The 19002-nt window shown below is 41.5% G+C and overlaps 2 protein-coding genes across 5 annotated transcripts in view; both read left to right on the forward strand.

Moving 5' to 3' along the window:
• Positions 1-2033: 2033 nt before the first annotated feature.
• On the forward strand, positions 2034-10708 carry acbd3 (acyl-Coenzyme A binding domain containing 3). 2 transcript variants are annotated; one of them, XM_084953741.1, is made up of 8 exons: positions 2034-2353; positions 3737-3878; positions 4107-4247; positions 4508-4666; positions 4912-5086; positions 5844-6087; positions 6659-6946; positions 8231-10708. In XM_084953741.1, exons 1-8 carry the CDS (start codon positions 2086-2088, stop codon positions 8443-8445), a joined length of 1632 nt encoding a protein of 543 aa, XP_084809867.1. In that variant the 5' UTR covers positions 2034-2085; the 3' UTR covers positions 8446-10708. The 2 variants fall into 2 exon arrangements, with proteins under 2 accessions (XP_084809867.1, XP_084809868.1); XM_084953742.1 differs by having other exon boundaries at positions 6662-6946.
• A 1639-nt stretch (positions 10709-12347) lies between these two features.
• nhsl1b (NHS-like 1b) overlaps positions 12348-19002 on the forward strand; it is a 99754-nt gene continuing 93099 nt past the window's right edge. For 2 of the 3 annotated variants that reach the window (XM_084953759.1, XM_084953761.1), the window contains exon 1: positions 12349-12992. In XM_084953759.1, coding sequence (XP_084809885.1) covers positions 12671-12992 — 322 coding nt within the window. In that variant the 5' untranslated portion in view covers positions 12349-12670. Of the gene's footprint in view, positions 12993-19002 lie in introns of all 3 variants that reach the window. The other variant, XM_084953763.1, reaches the window with a different exon arrangement.

Below are 19002 nucleotides of genomic sequence, written 5' to 3' on the forward strand. Positions count from 1 at the left end.
TACTCTTGATGGAGGTGCAGGGTCCTTTATTAATGAACATCTGCAACAATGAAGGACCACCAGGGGACTCTGACATAACACATGCTCTGCTCCCTTTTTTAAATGTACTTTGATCATTTTAAGCCCATGTTTACTTGTGTGTGCATATTTAATGTGTGTCCTTTTTTGTTGCCACGGCGTAACGGTAATCTTAACCTTTTTGATCTCTGTACTTCGACACTTACTTTTGTTCAAATAGGATTTACTTGTTGGCTAAAGCATTCACAGTTCATAGGGTGTTTTGTCTGGGGGCCCTAATTGGGTATTGCCCCTTGTGCACAGACCAGATTGCTATGCTAAAAATCTGGGTCCTCAAGTTCCTGATGTTTTGTGACATTCTTCTGATGGACCTGGAGATCGTAGCATGGACAATTTATTTATTTATTGTTATTGTTATTTTATTATTTTTTTTACATTGATTTGTGATGACAAGCCATGGTAGATTAAAAATGCTAACCTAGTACAGCAACTGCATGAAAATTCCTTGCAGCTTTACCTTAGCTGTTGTGGTATCTTATATAGTTTGTTTAGTTTGGCAGCCTATGACAGACACTGGGCACTGTAATTAGATTAAAAAGCAGATCTAATTTGATTGATACTGATAAGATGTAGTTATCAGGCTGGACTACAAGCAAACGCTGGAATAAATTCTTGTGGGGGATTAATACTGCTGCTCCTGTAGCCCCCAAACAAAAGCAAGTTCACACCTAACAGACTGGGCACAGTCTGACTTGGCCACTATACATTTACCCTGCAGACAGACAGGCAAAGTATTCTCACAGGTTTTCAGCAATGTGTTAAAATGTCACCTGTCTAATGGGCCCTTGTTATAATGTATTTCAGTACAATATTTGTGTATTTGAAGGATAATTTAAGGAGCTGGAGAGCATGTGCTCATTCAAAATGTGCATAAGTATTATCCAAAGCATAGGCCAAGTCTTACTGTCAATGTACCTCACCTGGGCAAATGCAGCAATCATCATTAGCTAATTACAAATAAACATCGGGGACAATAGTATAGCATAGTATATATAGTTCTCCCGGCTTTATGAAGGCTTTTTAAAGTTTTTCTTTGGACATTGCCTGCTTTTTCATTAATTTTCTGTCCAGTCCTTGTGGACTTGTGGCCCCAGTCATTTTCAGGGGGATAGTTCTTTTTGTTTGTTTGTTAAGTCACTTTACACTGACCTGTGAATCATTCCGACATAATAAAAAGGCCCCTAAGTCAAGTATTATTGCACTATTCCCAAAGAACTATTAACCGAAAATATGGCATATTCCAGCATGATGTGCAGTGTGTTTTGAAAACAAAAAAACAAAAAACAAAAACCAACAACAACGAAAAACTAAAAAACAAAACAAAACTGGGAAGCATCCGATTGGCAATGGCTTATTTTTTCAGCATAATGATCCCAAACACACTGCCAGTGCAGTAAAAGCATACCCGGATAGCTCCTCACATCCAAAGAAGAGATCTGAATGTTCCTCAAGAAGCCTGGAGAACTATTCCCAAAGACTTTTTAAAGACATTCCAAGAAAGCTTGACAAAGTGAGTTCAAAATGTGTTGAAGAATAGCGATGATCATACCGGTTATTGACATTGATGGATTGAATCTTTATTTTGAACATGTTGAAAAAGTACAGCAACATAGAATTAAAAGAGACAAATAAACAAAGCAAAACAAAAGGAAAACGAGCAACCACAACTACAAATAACTTTCATGTTCAAAAAGGAGCAGGAAGAAGCATAAGCTTATAAAATCGTTATATGGAAAACATGGAAAATCGATTAAAAAAAAAAAAAAAAAAAGACAATTTATCCATTGCATATTTTAAAATACATGTTAATTTTTATATGTGTCCGTTAGTGTACGTGACGGTTAATAAAATGAAGAGGGGGGGGGGGTTGTTTGTTTTTGGGCAAGTCTTTTTATCTGTTGGTAAGACCTCGTCATTATTTACATCGGTGAGGGGAGAAAAAACAACCGGAACTTCCGCTAGATTGAAACGGAAGTAGGTACGTGGCTGCTTCAGCTGACAGTCTACATGATGGCGACAGAGGTTCAGAGCGGCGACCTCGACAGCGCTACTTCTAGCCGGCTCGAAGTTTCCATCGATGGCCTCACCCTCACTCCGGACCCGGAGGGCGAGCAGAGCCAGGCCGAAGAACCGGAGTCCATACCCACGGAACCCAGCAGAGATAAGCCGGGCGGCGCTGAAGGCGAAGATGGAGAGACTGCCAAATGTGCGATAGAGAGGAAATGGGGCTTTCCTCTGCTGGAGCTGTACGGAATGGCCCTTAAATTTTTTAAAGGTACTTCATGTTTGTTTCAATCGCCAAGCGGTGAGAAAGCTGCTCGAACAGTTTAAAGTGTGGCGCTCGCTGGTTCAGGCTAGCAGGTTGCTAGCATTAGCTGCTAGCTGTCACCACCGGGACTGGTGCTACTGCTGTCAGCCTCGGTGTTACGTTAGCTTCACGGCTAACTAGTATCTAACGCTGCTGGCCGTTAAAGGGTAAAACAACCACGGCACTTGTGAGTAGCCCCTTTGTGTCAGCTGATTTGCCACTGTTGTCTCCTTTCTGGGTTTTTGTCTTTGGACCAAAGAGGAGTGACTATACTTATTACCAGTTTGCATATTTCTATGCATGCTTCCTCCACCAAACGAGGAAGATTTCCATTCCAATTGAATGACAGCTTATTCTGGGATGTGTTCAGGAGCTTTTAAACACGCTCTCCCTCTGCTGTGACTGAAGCGGGACTGCATCAGGTGGCAGCTGCCCTCAAAGATTTTTCCTCCCAAAGTACTCAATGACAAGTTCCTGCTGTGCTGGAGGAATTATTATTCTGAGGATACAACTGCTGCATAGTTTTAGCTCACCGCCCCTAAAAGCAGTTAACCACGTTTTCAGTCTATGGGGGGGTTTATGTGACGGCTTGACTGTTTTTACACCTGCCCTTTCATATCACTCCTATGCTGCTACTACTTGTAGTACTACTTTTATGTGTGCTCTGGGAGCCATTTTTAGGCCTTCTGGACATGCTGGGATGGATTTAAAGCATATTGAAATACCCTAAGTAGTTGAATAATTGGAAAAAAAATTGTGATATGTGTGGCTATTCTGCAGCCTGACCATTCTAGCCAGTTCTATATGTCTGCTTTACAAAAAGCCACAAATCCTGCAAAATACTGTGTCCATACTTTCCAGTCATCGTACACAAGTGTAAGCTGTATTGAACACTGGGCATTTGTGCTGTTTGTATTATGGCAGAACACTTGTGATGACTGTGCAAACAGGTCGGGGCCTGGCTGCCACTCTGTGTGATAGTAATCTGGGCTTTGTATTTCTTGTCAGTGTGTCAGACAGGGTTAGGTCTACTTGCTCAACTTGCTCAACTCAACTACCTAAATCTCCCTCTTGCCTCACCTTAAATCAAGCTTTAGGTATGACTAATGTTATCTCAGTGTTTCATTCTTAATGATTTTAGCCACAAAGAAGCTTGAAAAGTTTAGAGTGGGAGAGCACAGTTAGGAGTAATTATCTGTGCTTTACAGTCTTGGCACAAGAACATAACACTCCTGTACGCGGGAGTTTTTACTACCTTGTTGTGCACACAAGCTGCACTGTAGTATTCACTGCAGGTGGACATTAACAGGATTGCCTGCAAACTCATTGCTTCCACTTTGCTGCCTTCAGATAAAGATGGAAAGGCCTTCCACCCGACCTATGAGGAGAAGCTTCGATTGGTGGCTCTGCACAAACAGGTGTTACTCGGTCCTTACAATCCCGATGCTTCACCAGAGGTCGGCTTCTTTGATGTCCTGGGCAACGACCGCAGGTAACACCAGCTTACTTCTGTGTGTGTGTGTGTTCATGCATGTGACCTTTGATTTGTAGTGGACGTCTCAGTGATTTTTGCTTTGTATCAGGAAATACACACTCGTGCATTTTCACTCATTAACAGTTTAAAATGGATTCAGACAATGGATGAAAATCATCCTGTTCAGAATGAAATTTAAAATAAAATAATGCACCTAATATTGTCTACATCTTGACCTGTGTACAGGAAAGAGTGGGCTTCACTGGGTAACATGGAGAAGGACGATGCCATGGTGGAGTTTGTCAAGCTACTTAACAAATGCTGTAACCTCTTTGCCCCATACGTCACATCACACAAGATCGAAAGGGAGGAGCAGGAGAGGAAAAGGTGGGAGGATCAGCTTCTTTGTCCAAGGGACATTCATCTGCTAGTGTGTCTTAAATTTAGTTTCTACCTCAATTTGCTCTCTATTTATCTAGAAAAGCTGGAAAGCTGTGGTTAGTTTGGGTGGATAGGTTATACAGTATTTGACCTTGTTAGAATGTCGTGATATTCATGTATATTTCACAGTTTGGGCTTTTGTTTGCATGTAAATTATGCTTTTTGATCCATTTGCATTATTTAAATCTTTCAATTCTCTTCTTCAGGAGAGAAGAAGAAGAGCGTCTAAGGCGGGAAGAGGAAGAAAGGGAGCGACAGAGGCTGGAGGAAGAGAGACGGAGGCTTGAGGAGGAGGAAAGGCTTAGAAGAGAGGAAGAAGAAAGGAGGCAGGCAGAAGAGGAGAGGCTACGGATTGAGCAGCAGAAGTATGTGTGGTGTTTATGTTGTTTCTTTTTTTATTTTATATATAAGCATCCCTCTCCTTTTGTATTTAAATCTGTAGGCTTTTTTTTTTTTAAATCACTTTTTATTTCCACATATATTGTGAAACCGAAAACAAGGGTTAGTCCTGTGCTGACACTTGGCCCAAAGATGAAAATCTCACTACAAATCTGTCTGACTTCCTGTTGTTTTCCTGTATTTCCATTGTCATTCATTTTACTGTAACCAGACAACAGATAATGGCAGCATTAAATGCGCAGACAGCGGTGCAGTTCCAACAGTATGCTGCTCAGCAGTACCCAAACAGCCCTGAGCAGCAGATGAGCCTCATTCGTCAGCTCCAGGAGCAGCACTATCAGCAGTACATGCAGCAGCTCTACCAGGTCCAGCTGGCCCAGCAACAGGTAGGATGCAGAATCCCAACATAACATAGACTTTTCACTGATTGAGTTTTATTGTTCAATATATATAGGATTTGCAGTTAATGTGGGAGTACTTAGAATAGATTAGAAGGATTGCCTGCACGTCTTTCTTTGGCCCCAAATTCAATCTGATCAGTTGACCCCTGAAATTAGTCCCTTAATTAACTCTTCATTATCTGACTGAAAGGAATGTGTGTCAGAGCCTAGCAGCCGTATTATCTAGGATAGGTGTGGTGTTGTTTTCAATTAGTGTAGAAATCCCTTGCTAATGAATAGTCTTGCAAACTGGGTGGTATATGTCTTGACAGCACACACCTTTATTCATGTCCTCTTTAATATCCTGACTGATGCATAAAACCTTCCTGTAAGACATCGGCCTCCCTTTAGAGTCCTTCCAGCTCAAGTGAACTGTTAAATTGCAAAGAAGTTATTGAAAAATAGCCAAAAATGTTTTAAACCTTTTGACTTGAATTACTTTATTTTATACCATTTTTAACAGCCAGGCGTGGTAAACAAAAACCTCAAACGAAGACTAAGATGAAAAATCCCTGAGCAAATCAGTTGTTCAAAAGTCTAGCCCTAGGTCTACTCGTATACAGCAAAGTGGAAAAACAGACCCTTCGGTTTTCGAGGTGTATAGGATGTTGCCAGAAGATGGAAATTTAATTGTTGATAATCTTATACAACCCAAACACAGCCCTGGTGAAACTAGATTGTTGGTTTCTCTTTCTCATCCTAGGCGGCCTTACAGAAGCAGCAGCAGTCTGATTCAATGGTGCAGGGCACCCTAGAATCTAGCAGCTTCCACACAGGTGAACCCATCCCCGCATCCTCAGCCGGACCATTGTGTGCTGCTTCACCACAGACTGGAGAAGAAGCTCCAACAATCAATGGAGGCCAGTCAGACTCTTACTCAGAGAGTATGGATCGGGAGCCAGAGCCTGAACCGGCAGAAGAGGTCTCAGAGAATGGGCCTTTATTAGGTTGGTGGGCTGCTCTATATCCATCTCAAAATAAAAGCATGAAATATTGGAGCAGCTAATGACTAGGGGTCAGACAGGGTAAGCTCTCTGTCAGAGCAGTGAAGCGGTCTGCCAAGCTTGAAACATGATGCTTATCTGCTGTGCCCTTGTTGATGTAACCTGGAGGGCAGAAGAGCTGGAACAAGCGACACACAATAATGTGTTGGTTTAGGTTTCATCCAGTCACATATTCCGCTTACAGGAATAAAAGACGTCACAGTAGATATGCAAAAGTCCTTGGTATGAATCCAAAACACATATCCCTTTCCAAACGACTTCCTTCTTCCTGTTCAGTGGAATGATAAATGAAGCTGGGGTAGCTGTGCCTGCAAAAACAAATCTTTGCTATTATGCACATGGATTCTGGTTTTCTCTGATCGTTCTGAGACACACAGGTTTCCTCCAAGTTGAGCTTGTTTGGGATTCGGTCTGCATATGCTGGAAGGGAATCGCTTATTAGGAAATGTACTGTTTGTTTTGTAAGAAAACTGGTAGAAAATAGATAATGTCTTCTCTTTCCTTTTGATTGCAGCAGAATCCCCACCAGTCATAGCTGCTCCTTCCATGTGGACACGGCCACAGATCAAGGACTTCAAGGAGAAAATCCGTCAGGACGCAGACAGCGTGATCACGGTGGGGCGCGGCGAGGTGGTGACGGTACGTGTTCCCACTCATGAAGACGGCTCGTACCTGTTCTGGGAGTTTGCTACAGACTATTACGACATCGGCTTTGGGGTCTTCTTTGAGTGGACGGACGCAGCCTCTGCTTCAGTCAGCGTGCACGTGTCAGAGTCCAGTGAAGAGGATGAAGATGATGAAGGTGAGGGTAGTTTTTTTTTTTTTACTTGCTGTACTTAAACACATTCCTTATTATTATGTAAACAGCAGTTATGCATTACAGCCTTGAGGCTTCTCACGTAATCATACCATGATTGGTTTGGTTAATTATTCATGCTGGATGCCCCCACACAACCCCGACAATGATTTGTTCTCCCCCCAGGATCGAACCAGGGTTAGGCAGCTGTCAACCACTACTGTGACTGTTTCCTTTCACTGTTGGGTATAAGCCATACAGCTGTTTTTGTTTTTTATATATAATATATAGGGAATTTAAATAGTGAATTATATTGACATTATTTATAAGGGAATGTCTTCTCCCAGTGTTTTACTAGTGGCAACACCTAAACTCTTATTTTGAAAGTTTAGTTGCCTCTAACCAGTTAGCCCTGACTGTTCCCCTTCTGTATTTTCCCTGCTGACCTGCTTGTTGGTCAGGTTGATCATCCCTCTCCAAAAAGCACTTTGTAGCTGGCGATGGTGGTCATCCTTTTGCTTAAGAGAACTACCGTCAGTTCAAATGCTTGTCGTATCAGAATAGGCTGAGAACTGGTTAACTGTGTGTGACACTACTGCTGCCCTCTGCACAACAGAACGGTGGAGTCGGTCCACAGAATGAGAGACATGCGATTATATCACTCAGTGCTAAGTTATTTGTTACAAAACTACTGGGAAAATAAAATATTTGCTGAGAAATTAAAAAAAAAAAGTGTCTGTCATGATGCTCATGCACTTCTGTACATGTACACACAAAGTCTGCATGAAGGCTGTCAATGCTCTAATTAGTGTTGTCTTGTGCTTTATTTCTGTGGCTTCAGTTATAAGCCTGTTTGAGAGATTAGTAACTAGTTTTCCATTAATATTTTATTCTTATCCTACATTTATAATTAATTATCCACTGACTCTTCCCATTGTAACAAAAGTCCGGCCTATCTTTTGTCATATTCAGGAAAGCATATGACTGAATACTGGTAGTCAAATTATTGAACAACATTGACTTTTTTTAATGATATTGATATTGTGCTGTTCTCATAGTCCAATTAAATGTTTGGATGCTTTGTCACCTTTAAGTTCTAGTGTTTTCTTTACCTCTCACACTACGAGCCTCTACCTGTAAGGAATACCCACTGTTGGGCTCATTTCTTGGAATGTAATGCAAAAATCATACAGCACAAAATTTATTCTTGTTTGCACAAATAATGCATTGTTTTTTTTTGTTTGTTTGTGTTTTTGTTTGTTTTTTTTTTGTTGTTTTTTTTACCTGCAGGCGAGCCAACCAGTGAGGAAGAGAAGGCCAAGAAGGAGGCAGGGAAGCCTCAGGTGGATGAGATTGTACCGGTTTACCGGAGGGACTGTCATGAGGAGGTGTACGCCGGCAGCCACCAGTACCCAGGTCGCGGAGTCTACCTGCTCAAGTTCGACAACTCCTATTCACTCTGGCGCTCCAAGAGTGTTTACTACAGAGTCTACTACACCAGATAAGCCTGAATACAGACACAAGGGGAGCCAAGGAGTGTGTATGTTCGTATATATAAATATATGTATGTACGTGTGTGTGTGTGTGTGTTTGTGAGGGGGGGAGGGTGAAGATTTGTGTGAAGGCAGCCTGTATTTGTGTGTATGTGTGCGTGTGTGCGACGGAGGAAACTACCAGATTTATTCTGGATTAAACCACCAGAGGGAGACAAAGAGACACATCTGGAGTCGTAGTCTGGAGACTCGACTAATATGTATTTACTGTATGTGTATGCGTGACCCAAGATGCACCCATGCTAGATCCCGTTATCGAGCCCTTGGAAGAGGAGTGCGTATACCCGTTGTATATTCACCACCTGTCCTTGCTGCATTCACACCAAGCTGTAGGACTTTGCTCTCATGATATATTTCACCAGTTTCCTCCCCTGGGCTCCACTTAAGTCACCAAAGCCCGGCCCAGCACTGTCCGACACGGTGGCGTTGTGGCTGCTTGTGCTCCAAGTGATGCTATCATAACCACAAATGGAAACTTGGCGGCTCCACGAGCCTATGTTTCCCTTCTTTCTTTTCTTTTTCTGTTTGTTTGTTTGCTTTTGAGTGGAAAAGGTGGTTGTTTATCCCACAAGTACACAGAGGACAATGTTAGAAATCCATTTATTATTAAAGATGTGCTTCATAACACTATGCCTTTTACTCAGAGATCGTCTGGTCTTTGCCAAGTGTGTTCTCACTCATTTAAACAGCCCGGGTTCTCAAACCTGCTCATCCTTTTTGTTGTCACAAAGCCACCGTACCTGTATGAAGATCTGAGAGGATTGTGAAGTGGAACGAGTGGTCTTTTTCATCATCTTCTCGCAAACGTTCTGTTTCTTATACTTATTTCGAGAGTGAGGTTACAACAGCAGTGTGTGTCTTTTTAAACTTGCATCATTTATGAAGGACCGGCAAGAAGTCATTCAGTAACATGGGTGTTGAAGGAGGGTGTGCAAAACATCATTCACATGGTAATTTATGGCTGTGAACCTTATCGGCTGCAGAAGCGTCACAGTGTAAGAAGTATAAACGTCAAATCGGTGTAGGAGTCATTTCCGTTCTCCCACAAATATTTTTCCGTTTGAGTTTTTACAAAAAAAAAAAGTTGCTCGTTGACAGTCCCTCATCATATGTGTTGTTCATCACTTGTTAATTAAAGACTCACAAAAAAGAAAGAGCTTGTGTTGTCAATGTTAGCAGGGGGATTTGTTTTATCATTCCTGTTTTCCTGTTCAGAGCTCTGACACGCACGTGACAATAAACTCAACTAACCATCCGTCTTTTTTTTTTTCTTTTTCTTTTTTTTTTTAGGTCATAACGCACTGTTACATCTGTGTAGAAAATCCGTAACACAAAACGTTGTTTTGTCTACTTTTTTCCTTTCTTCCTCTTTGAGTTGTCATCTCAAACATTATGAATTAAAAAAATAATAAAAAGGAAAAAAGAGGTGATTAGAATTGTGTCCTGCGTGACACGGTTGCTTACTAACATCTAAATGTTTTTTTTATTATTATTGAAAATGTAATTTAGATTCATTCTGTTCTTCAGCTACGCATGACATATGTACCCAACATCTGAGTGCGTTGTGAGAATTGCTGTATGAACTGTACTCTCTGAATCAAAGTGATTGTCGAACATGGCAAGTGGGCATCGAGGACATTTGATTTCACTTTATCACACTTTAGGTTTTTTTTTTGTGTGTGTGTGGGTGTGTGTAAATGCAAAGCAACTTTAAAGACAGAGGCGGAGTATCTTGCAAGCCAGTTAACCCTCCAGTGTTTGCAGAGCATCATTATTTAATGACTCCTGCCTCCAAATCCATTCAGTGATTTGTGCAACAGAATGTCACTACTTGCGGCTCACACAAGCCCTAAACTTCAAGAAAGTCCCCGTAACCTCAAATGTGATGTTTTTTTTTTTTTTTTTTTGTTCGTGGCTCATCAAAGGGTTTGATTTGAGATGTTTAAGCCTTGTATGTAAATAATTCTATAAATGATGTTTATGTATGGGTTTTTAAATGTGGAAGAAGGCTCTGGATTTTTCTGAATAAATGCACTGTAATATGACACGTGCATTTTACCCCGAATGAAAGTCCAAAACTTGTAGGAAGTACGAGACTCCCTTAACATAAAATTTCATTTTTTTTGTATTGTTTTAATGTTTGGATCTCTTATGATTTGCAAGATCTTTTTGGGCATATATTTAATCTTGATTAAAAGTATCTTCATCTCTATAATTGTCTGCTTGCTCTGGTTTCTACAGCACCAAGGCGTCAGCAGAAAAAGCACAAGTGGATGCAACTCATTTAACAAGAAGGCAGCGCCGGTTCACTCACAGTTGATTACCCATGTGCTTTCTTTGCAGCGACACAAGCTCATGGGTCTTGCCTCCCAGCAGTTAAGTGGCGAGAAGATTTGTATTTTAAACAAACAGAGGATACGGGAAATGTGAGGACACCAAAAAACGGCCTTGGAACAACACGCCACTGTCAGGCTTGTTCCTTTTTCCACCAGTAGTAAATGTGTCATCCTCACGCTGCTTTCCTGTCAAACACAATTTGTGCTGAGGGAAGGACAAATGCGGATATTGCTCATGCCTGAGAGAACAATCCACTTAACTTTGTGTTTTCTGTGTATGTGGGGTGTCTCAATATTCAGAGCAGTGGGGGCATAAATCCAACATTTCACATGCAAATATTGAGCAACGTGCTACTAAACTATTGCCACATAGAACATATTGAGTAATGAGAAAACGGTGAAAGTGACAGGAATGCTTGCAACTATCCTGGAAGTTGCAGTATTCACTAAAAGACACCAGGGGGCGCATTAATAGCTACAGAGCAGAGACAGGACTTCATCCACTGAACTTGTGGCCTGTTAATTTTAAAAGTGAGTTGAGGGGATGGTGTGCCCTTGAAAAGAGCTGTGAGGAATTTAAAGAGCAGATATGGGAATGTCAGATGGTGAACACAGGAGCTGGACAAACATGCCATGTGCACACACTGAGGTCATAAATTACAGACAAGTGTTCAGAAAATGTGTTACCATGAGGTTATTTTAAATGGTATGAAAAAACTTATGTCTATTTGCTCTGTAATAACTGTGGGCAAATTCCCATTTAAAAATAAATGTGCAACAGACAAGAGAAACATTAGCGAAATAGCAAGAAAATAACATGACTAGCTCAAAGTATCCAAACTACGCTACCTACATATCATTTTGTTAACACCATGATTTTTTTTTTCAGCTGACTTTCATGAATATGAGAAACTGAGAAACGATCCGAGACTTACTAACTCAAAATAGCTAAAAATGTAAGAAATTGAAATAAACTCTAGAAATTATAAAATACATATAATTACATTTGCGTCTGACAGTAAAAATTATTTTTTTTCCTTTTAAAAAATTTCGACGTACTCAAAATGAGTGTGACAGGTACTAGCTTAAAATTCTAAGACCATTTAAGCTGACTCAAATTTTTAATTTATGGATGGCATTTTTTTTTCAGTTGCAGAAAAACGAAAATAATAAATTAATAAAATGAATGTTTGTGTTCGACAGTTATTTATTTATTTATTGGGGGGTTAATGTACTTATCTAAAGTCAGGGTTAGGGTTGATGAGAGATTTACTAACTCTATATAAATATATATATAATAAAAAAACAAATTCTTAGAATTATTAAGTCAAACCATTTGAGAAAGATTTTAATTTTGATTTCAGATAATAAATAAAAAAAAATAAAAAAATACGATCCAGGATCTACAGCTTCCAGGTTTCCTGCTCGTTTCCTTCCTTGTTCCGTTTTCTGAAGAGCTCCGGTCCTTGTTTTGTGACAGGCCGCTCTCTCCGGAGGGAGGCAGGTAAACTCTGCGCTTCTTTCTGGCTCCGGCTCCACTCGCTACAGGTGGTTGTAGTATTTTCCGGGTTTTTATTTGTACTTTTCCCTACTTTTCCTTGTGATTTTTTTTTCTTTCCAGCCTGCACTGTGTCTGGTTGAATTTGAATAGACTTTAGGAGGCAACGTCTGCAGTGTACAGCAGCACAAAGTCCCCATGCTTTGAAAATCAGAATATGGCGGGATTCAAGGATTATTCCTCAACCGCGGGGAGGGAGTTCGTGTTGGGTTTGTTTTAAAGCTTTGTTTTTCTCGGCGTGAACACTTTTCGGTCCCGCTGGAGTTATTGGTATGAAATAAATATGCCCTTTCACCAGAGGACTATCGAGCCCCGCCGTGTGAGCAGGCTATCGGCGAAGAAGGATGGCTGGAAACCTAGGGAAGAAGCCGGCAAACGCAAACTGCGAAAACCCGTTTTGTTCTCATCGCTGGATGAGGTTGGCTGTCATACGCTGACTAACGTAATACATCAACTTTCCGACCTTTCCCGACATGCCAGCGACATCTTCCTGGGCATCGAGATCGAGGCGGGGATGGTGTTTAGAAGATCCTGCAGGATCGAGGAGCGCCTGCAAATTCTGCAGGATGAAGTCCACAAGCTTGATCCCAAGAAAGTCAAAATCCGTGAGTCTGCACTGTTGGCCACTTGTTTTTGTCCCTCTTACTCTACTGATCTTTCGGCTCCAATCACTTTAGCTTTCTATGAAATGCTTACAAGCCACTATAGAGCACTAAACGAGATCCAGAGACATGCAAAAATGCATGCAGTGAGTTCATATTTGTAGATATGATGTGCATGTTATGTATGATTCGAGAGTTTAAATATGTCTGTGTGAGAGAGGTGCGTCTACCTTCTAGTTTTTCCTGTTATGATAACATGTGCAGTAGTGTGGAGAGGTCCAAGGTGACTGTCATGATTTGTCTTTTTAAAAGAGTCAAAGAGGAGTGACCACTGACTCCTGCCCACATGGCTTTATTTGCCTGATTGGGACTTATGTTAACAGGGGCATTGTGTCAGAAATGATGGATATCCTCTCAACATACTGGCCATCTGTATCCAGGTCCTCAAAGGGCACTGAGATCCCAGGAGACCCCTCACCTTCCTCATCTCTCCTTAATGTCCATAAAGCTGATAAACACACAGACAAATGGAAAATCGATTTCTTTACTTTTAAAGTTTTGTGATTTGTTTAGCCTGCTTTTATTAAAGCTCCCTCCTTTAGGAGGGTTAAATATTAACTGAGACTGACTCATGCTCTGGTGACTGTGCAAGCAAGACTGAGAGATAGGCCTGTCATTTTATCTGCTGTGCTGCAGACCTGAGGCAGAGCCTTTGAATGACTGCATATCTGCCTCTCGACACCTATTTAAGACTCTGTTATGTGGTAATGTGTGTAAACCCAGCAGTTAAGGGATCATGTTTTCTATTGAGTCCCTGCCTCTTTTTCTTATCTAACTTGCTTCCGAAATGTATTGCAAAGTAGTGCTGGGAAGATTGGTGCAAATTCCTCTAAACCCAAGTGAAAGAGGAGGATTTCATCTCTGACTCACTCACCTTTGTTTCCTTTTTACTGTCCTTCCTCCTGCATTTGATCTGCGTCTGTCCATCCTGCCTTGTGTCTAAATATGACTCACCCTTTGTCACACAAACACGCACAGGTTCAAAAGTGACTGCAGAGAAATGATAAGCCGAACAGGCAGACAGATCCCAGACGGAGGTGTAGGGGTGCCCACTATATGACAGCAACCAGTCCCAGTCATGACTCGACTGCTCCCATTTTCTGTACCTGTTGGAAGTTTTGATGCGGTTTTAGGCGGGACTGGGAGCTCTTTCTGAAAGGGTTTGTCTCATTTAAAGACCTGATTCATCAGAAGCCGAAGACGAGGTGTGAGAGAGTAGGCAGGAATGCGGTGTGTTACGTCGCGATCTGCAGTTCCCACACGCCCTCAAGGCTGTGCGTTAGGTTTACGGAAGCGCTGAGTCTAGATTTATTACAACGCAGACACTGAAGCTCAACGCCAGCTTTTTCCACACATGGAAACACCTGTATTTTTTTTTTTGAAGTGCCCTCCAGCGTTAATCCATGAAAAGAGTCCTGGATTTGAATATGCCAGAACACCTGGCAGAGTTACTTTGAATTTGGTATTTGAATAAAAGTTACTGTGTCATGCGCATGACTCCAGGAAACAAAGCATTCTTTGCCATGTTGTGCTATTTTACAGCTGTTTCTCACTGGTTTACAAAGTGAGGAGCTGCTGTTAAATGACAGTGTTTAGAGTTGGTGTTTACCTCAAATCCTTGATGAGACATAATGGTATGTTGCTTGTTGGGTAGTGCTGACTACCCAACCCTGAGGAATGCACTGTATTACATAAATTTACCAGCCTGCTTGTAAATATCTGTGGCTGGTCACCCTGTTGTCTTCTGCTCCTGTGGCTCAGGGTTCCTACCCTAACCTCAGAGCTCTGAGCCAGATCATGTTACTGGTGAGGGGCATGAAGAGGGGCTCTTGTGCACTGAAAGACTGACATTGAAGGAAGGGCGAAGTAAGAGTGTGTGTTTGCGCACTCCTACCTCTACACTCAGTGTAATCAGTGGCAGTTTGAACAGAGACATGATAGGAAAATGGGATTTCCTCATTGTGTGTATTTTGTCTGCTTTATTCCACTGTTGATCCATGTGTTCTGAAGGAGCAGACCCCAGAGCAAAGGTCACAGGTCATCCTCTCGTGCCTCAGTGGGGAACACCTGACACTCAGAGTCAAGAGTTTAAACAAAGTCTAGTTTGGTTAGCTTGGATTTCTGCTGGCTGCCAACAACGGTCACTCCTGCTAAGTTTGGCACATGGATCTCGTTTGCTCCACCCTGGTGTATTACTTGTATTAAGTGCAATTGTATTAATAATATTAATAAAGCTAATGCCATGGATACTAGAAATAAAAACTGTTTCAAGTCCCTTAACCATGCTGTTTGTTCCAGATGAAGATGTATTATTATGCCTTAATTAATCCAAACATCTATCTCTCTAGCTTTCTCATCAATACTTGATTGTTTTGGAGCTCATACTGATACACAGACTCATAAATACAGTTCAAGTCAGACACCGTTCATTGACAGTATCCCTCCACTACCTATTTCCTGTCATTTCTCCCCCTTCATCTCTACAACCCATCTTTTGTTCCTCATGAGAAAAGGTCGACCTTGAGAACCACGCCAGGCTCTGAGCCCCAGAGGTCTGTGCACTTCTGTACACCGAGTAGCCATCGCTGCGATGTCACAAGCTTCACTTTTACTCGAAGTATGAATTTAGCTATATATTAGAAACGTATTCTTTTCTGCCAAATATAACTCTGGGTTGATTTGGGAGTATGCTATTTTAATGTTAAAAGTAGGTCATGCTAGTGAAGGTTAATTGGAGAAAGGAGAAACTTGGGGCCTTCTTTTGTCAGTTAACTTGATGCCCACTAGCAGACACACGCACACACACACAGAATAAAAAAAAAAGCATGTTTCCAGCTGACCTGCTAATGTCTACAGTCCATCTTCTCTCCCATACACACACTGACATACATGTTAAGTGCCTGGACATTCCTCCTCCTATCCCTCAGATATTTATAGGCATAGTCTTTGCCCGATGCTCTTTCATGAGTAGCAATGTATGCTATCATGTTTAGGGTGTGTTGCTATGTTCAAGTGGTTCTTCTTGTGTTGGGAGGGGAAGTTCATCCTCAGAGTGGGACTGCAATCAGTTATTCAGATAATAACAGTGGAACTGCTTGACTGAGATCAAAGTTGCATCCATATCAAAAGCCAACGAACAATAAATTAGTTGTGCCTGGATAAACTAATTGGTGTTTGTGGCTTTTTTTTAAACCCTCTTTTCCTGTTTGCCACACAAATGCACACTCACATGCACAGCCCTGTTTATCTTACCTCAGTTCTCCCTAGTCACTATTCACTCTGGCCCACTGTGGTCCCCTTCATTCATCGATAGAGAGCAGTCATTACGCAGCCAGAATCCACAAGTCAGTTCCCACGGCGCTCGTTCCAACGCCGGCAGCCTGGCCTGGTTCTAGAGGTCGACCTTCTCCCATGAGGAACAAAAGAGATGGGTCGAAGAAATGAAGGGAAAAAGTGAGAGAAAATGAGTGGGAAGGGGCTGTGGAAGTAGAGGGATATTGCCAGTGAACTGTGTCTGACTTGGACTGTGTGTATGAGATTGTGTGTTTGAATCTACAGGCAGTGCTCTCTCACGGCTCCAATACATCCCTGGATTTAGATACATCCCTGTCCTGGGCACAGAACATGGGTCAGCTTTAGGACCTAAAATTTATATCACAGTATTCATTATAGTTGTATGTTTTATTGGCTCTAATGAATGTGTGAGTTTGCATGAATAGATAGAGCTGCCTTATAGTGTAAAAAGAGCCTTGAGTGCATAGTTAGAGTGGTTCTTCCAGATTCTTCCTTGTGGTTAGTGTGTCCTGTGCATAACCTGTCTGAATAATATAGTAGTTCATTGGGTCACTCTTTAAACGCGCTAAAATCAAAACATCTGTGTATTAAGTGCACTGTAAAATCCATGCTGTGGCACCCTGGCACTGAGGAAGTGTTAAAGATGAAAAAAGAGTTGTTCCTAATTTAAAGTGTTTTCTTAACTGTAGGATTTAAATATGTCTTTACCTGTGTAAACACATGCATTTCCTTCAGTGGGCTGCGTTAGCATAAAATGCTTCTTGATAATCATTTATGATGTCCTGACACCAGATTCGACTCAGTGCTGTCTTGCAGTTTCTTAAAACATAATCTGTCAGAGACAGATTTGTTGTTGATGGTGGGAGACAGTCGAGTTAATAAGGAAACGGCTAAATTTAGATTTGTGTATATGCGAGCGCTGCCCTGACTGTGTTTAACCCCCGATTCGAGCCACAAGATCATTCTTACAGTATACAGTAGTGTATTTTATCACTTATTTTACACCAGTAGAAGATGACAGGCCTAAGCTGGTTTTCGCATTTTGTGGTAATCTGGTTGGTTCATGGCTCCGTTTCCTGGCCGCTTCTCCTCCTCACTTGTGTCACTCAACTGCAGCTGTAATAGATCTTGTTATTTCCTGAGCAAACCACATGTCATGAGAGACCTTACTTATATAAAGTAATAAAAATATCACATCGGTGTTGGAATGGCAGCAGATGAAAGCCCTTATAATCTTGGTTGATTTGTATCTCCACTTGTGAAAGTCCAAAAATATCCTCGAATTGGTGGATATGTTTGCAATTACAGTTTTGCTGATAGCAGATGCTGATTATAGCACTTTTTTTCTTTTTCTTTTTTTTTTTGTTTAAAGGTTTTTTTGTTTCCGTTTCTTAACTAAACAAATTGATAAGCTGGATCCCAAATATTCACTAGATGTACCTTTTCAACTTTTTGTTAACATAAAAAAAGAGAAAATATCCAGTGGGTGTCAATTTTCTGGGTGGTGATGCCTTGTTAATGTCAGGAGAACGTCCAGACTGCTTCAAGCTGATAGGAAGACAACAGTAAGTCAAATAACCACTTGTTGAAGAAGTTATGCAGAAGAGCATCTCTGAACGCACAAAGCAGATGGGCTACAGTAGCAGAAGACCACACTGGGTGCCACTCCAGTGTCAATGCCACATCCTACCTGAGTATTGTTATAATAATAATAATAATAATAATAATAATAATAATAATAATAATAATGGATTGGATTTATATAGCGCTTTTCAAGGCACTCAAAGCGCTTTACAATGCCACTATTCATTCACACACTGGTGGAGGCAAGCTACGGTTGTAGCCACAGCTGCCCTGGGGCAGACTGACAGAAGCGAGGCTGCCATATCGCGCTATCGGCCCCTCAACTGGTCACATCCATCTCTCTATGACACAGTGTGCTGATTGGATAACTTGTAACTTGTTTGGTGAATATGATAATGATGTCACTGTACTCGAATGATCTCCACAGTCACCAGATCTCAGTCCAGTAGAGCAGCGGTCCCCAACCCCCGGGCCACAGACCCTAACTGGTCTGTGAGTCATATGGTACTGGGCCGTGAGAGCTGAGGCTTGGGTGTGAAATTTACGGTTTTCAGGGTTTTTAGCAGGGTTTTTTTTTGTTGTTGTTATTTTTTTAAATCGTTTTTATTGTTAACTCGGTTTCCCTGGGTCTTTTCCCGTGTGTTATGAATAAATCTTTTTTTTTGTACTGGTACTGGTTTTCTTATTTATCCGCGACACCTTAAAGGCTGGTCTGTGAAAATATTGTCGGACATAAACCGGTCTTTGGCGCAAAAAAGGTTGGGGACTTATGCTGACAGCAGTAAACTTAATTAGATAAATCTGTCTCCCTACTGTTGAGATTTCATTGTTGCTGTCGACACACAAACATGCGAACATCTCTGCAATCAGAGAGCACCACATGATGGACTTATAGGTTAGTAAGTCTGCAATTGAGGGTGCTGTGGGGTAATCCAGGGTTTAACCAGCATGCAGGGAGATGAGCAAGATTTAATCCCCACTGTCGTGACCTCTGCCTGACAGGATGCAGTGGGACATCCTCAGGGTTGCGTGTGTTTTTGTGGTATTTTTTTTTTTTCCATATATCTGTTTTGAT

The sequence above is a fragment of the Perissodus microlepis genome, chromosome 15, assembly GCF_051167445.1.
Source record: "Perissodus microlepis isolate ML-2025 ecotype Zambia chromosome 15, ASM5116744v1, whole genome shotgun sequence".
Lineage (NCBI taxonomy): Eukaryota > Metazoa > Chordata > Actinopteri > Cichliformes > Cichlidae > Perissodus > Perissodus microlepis.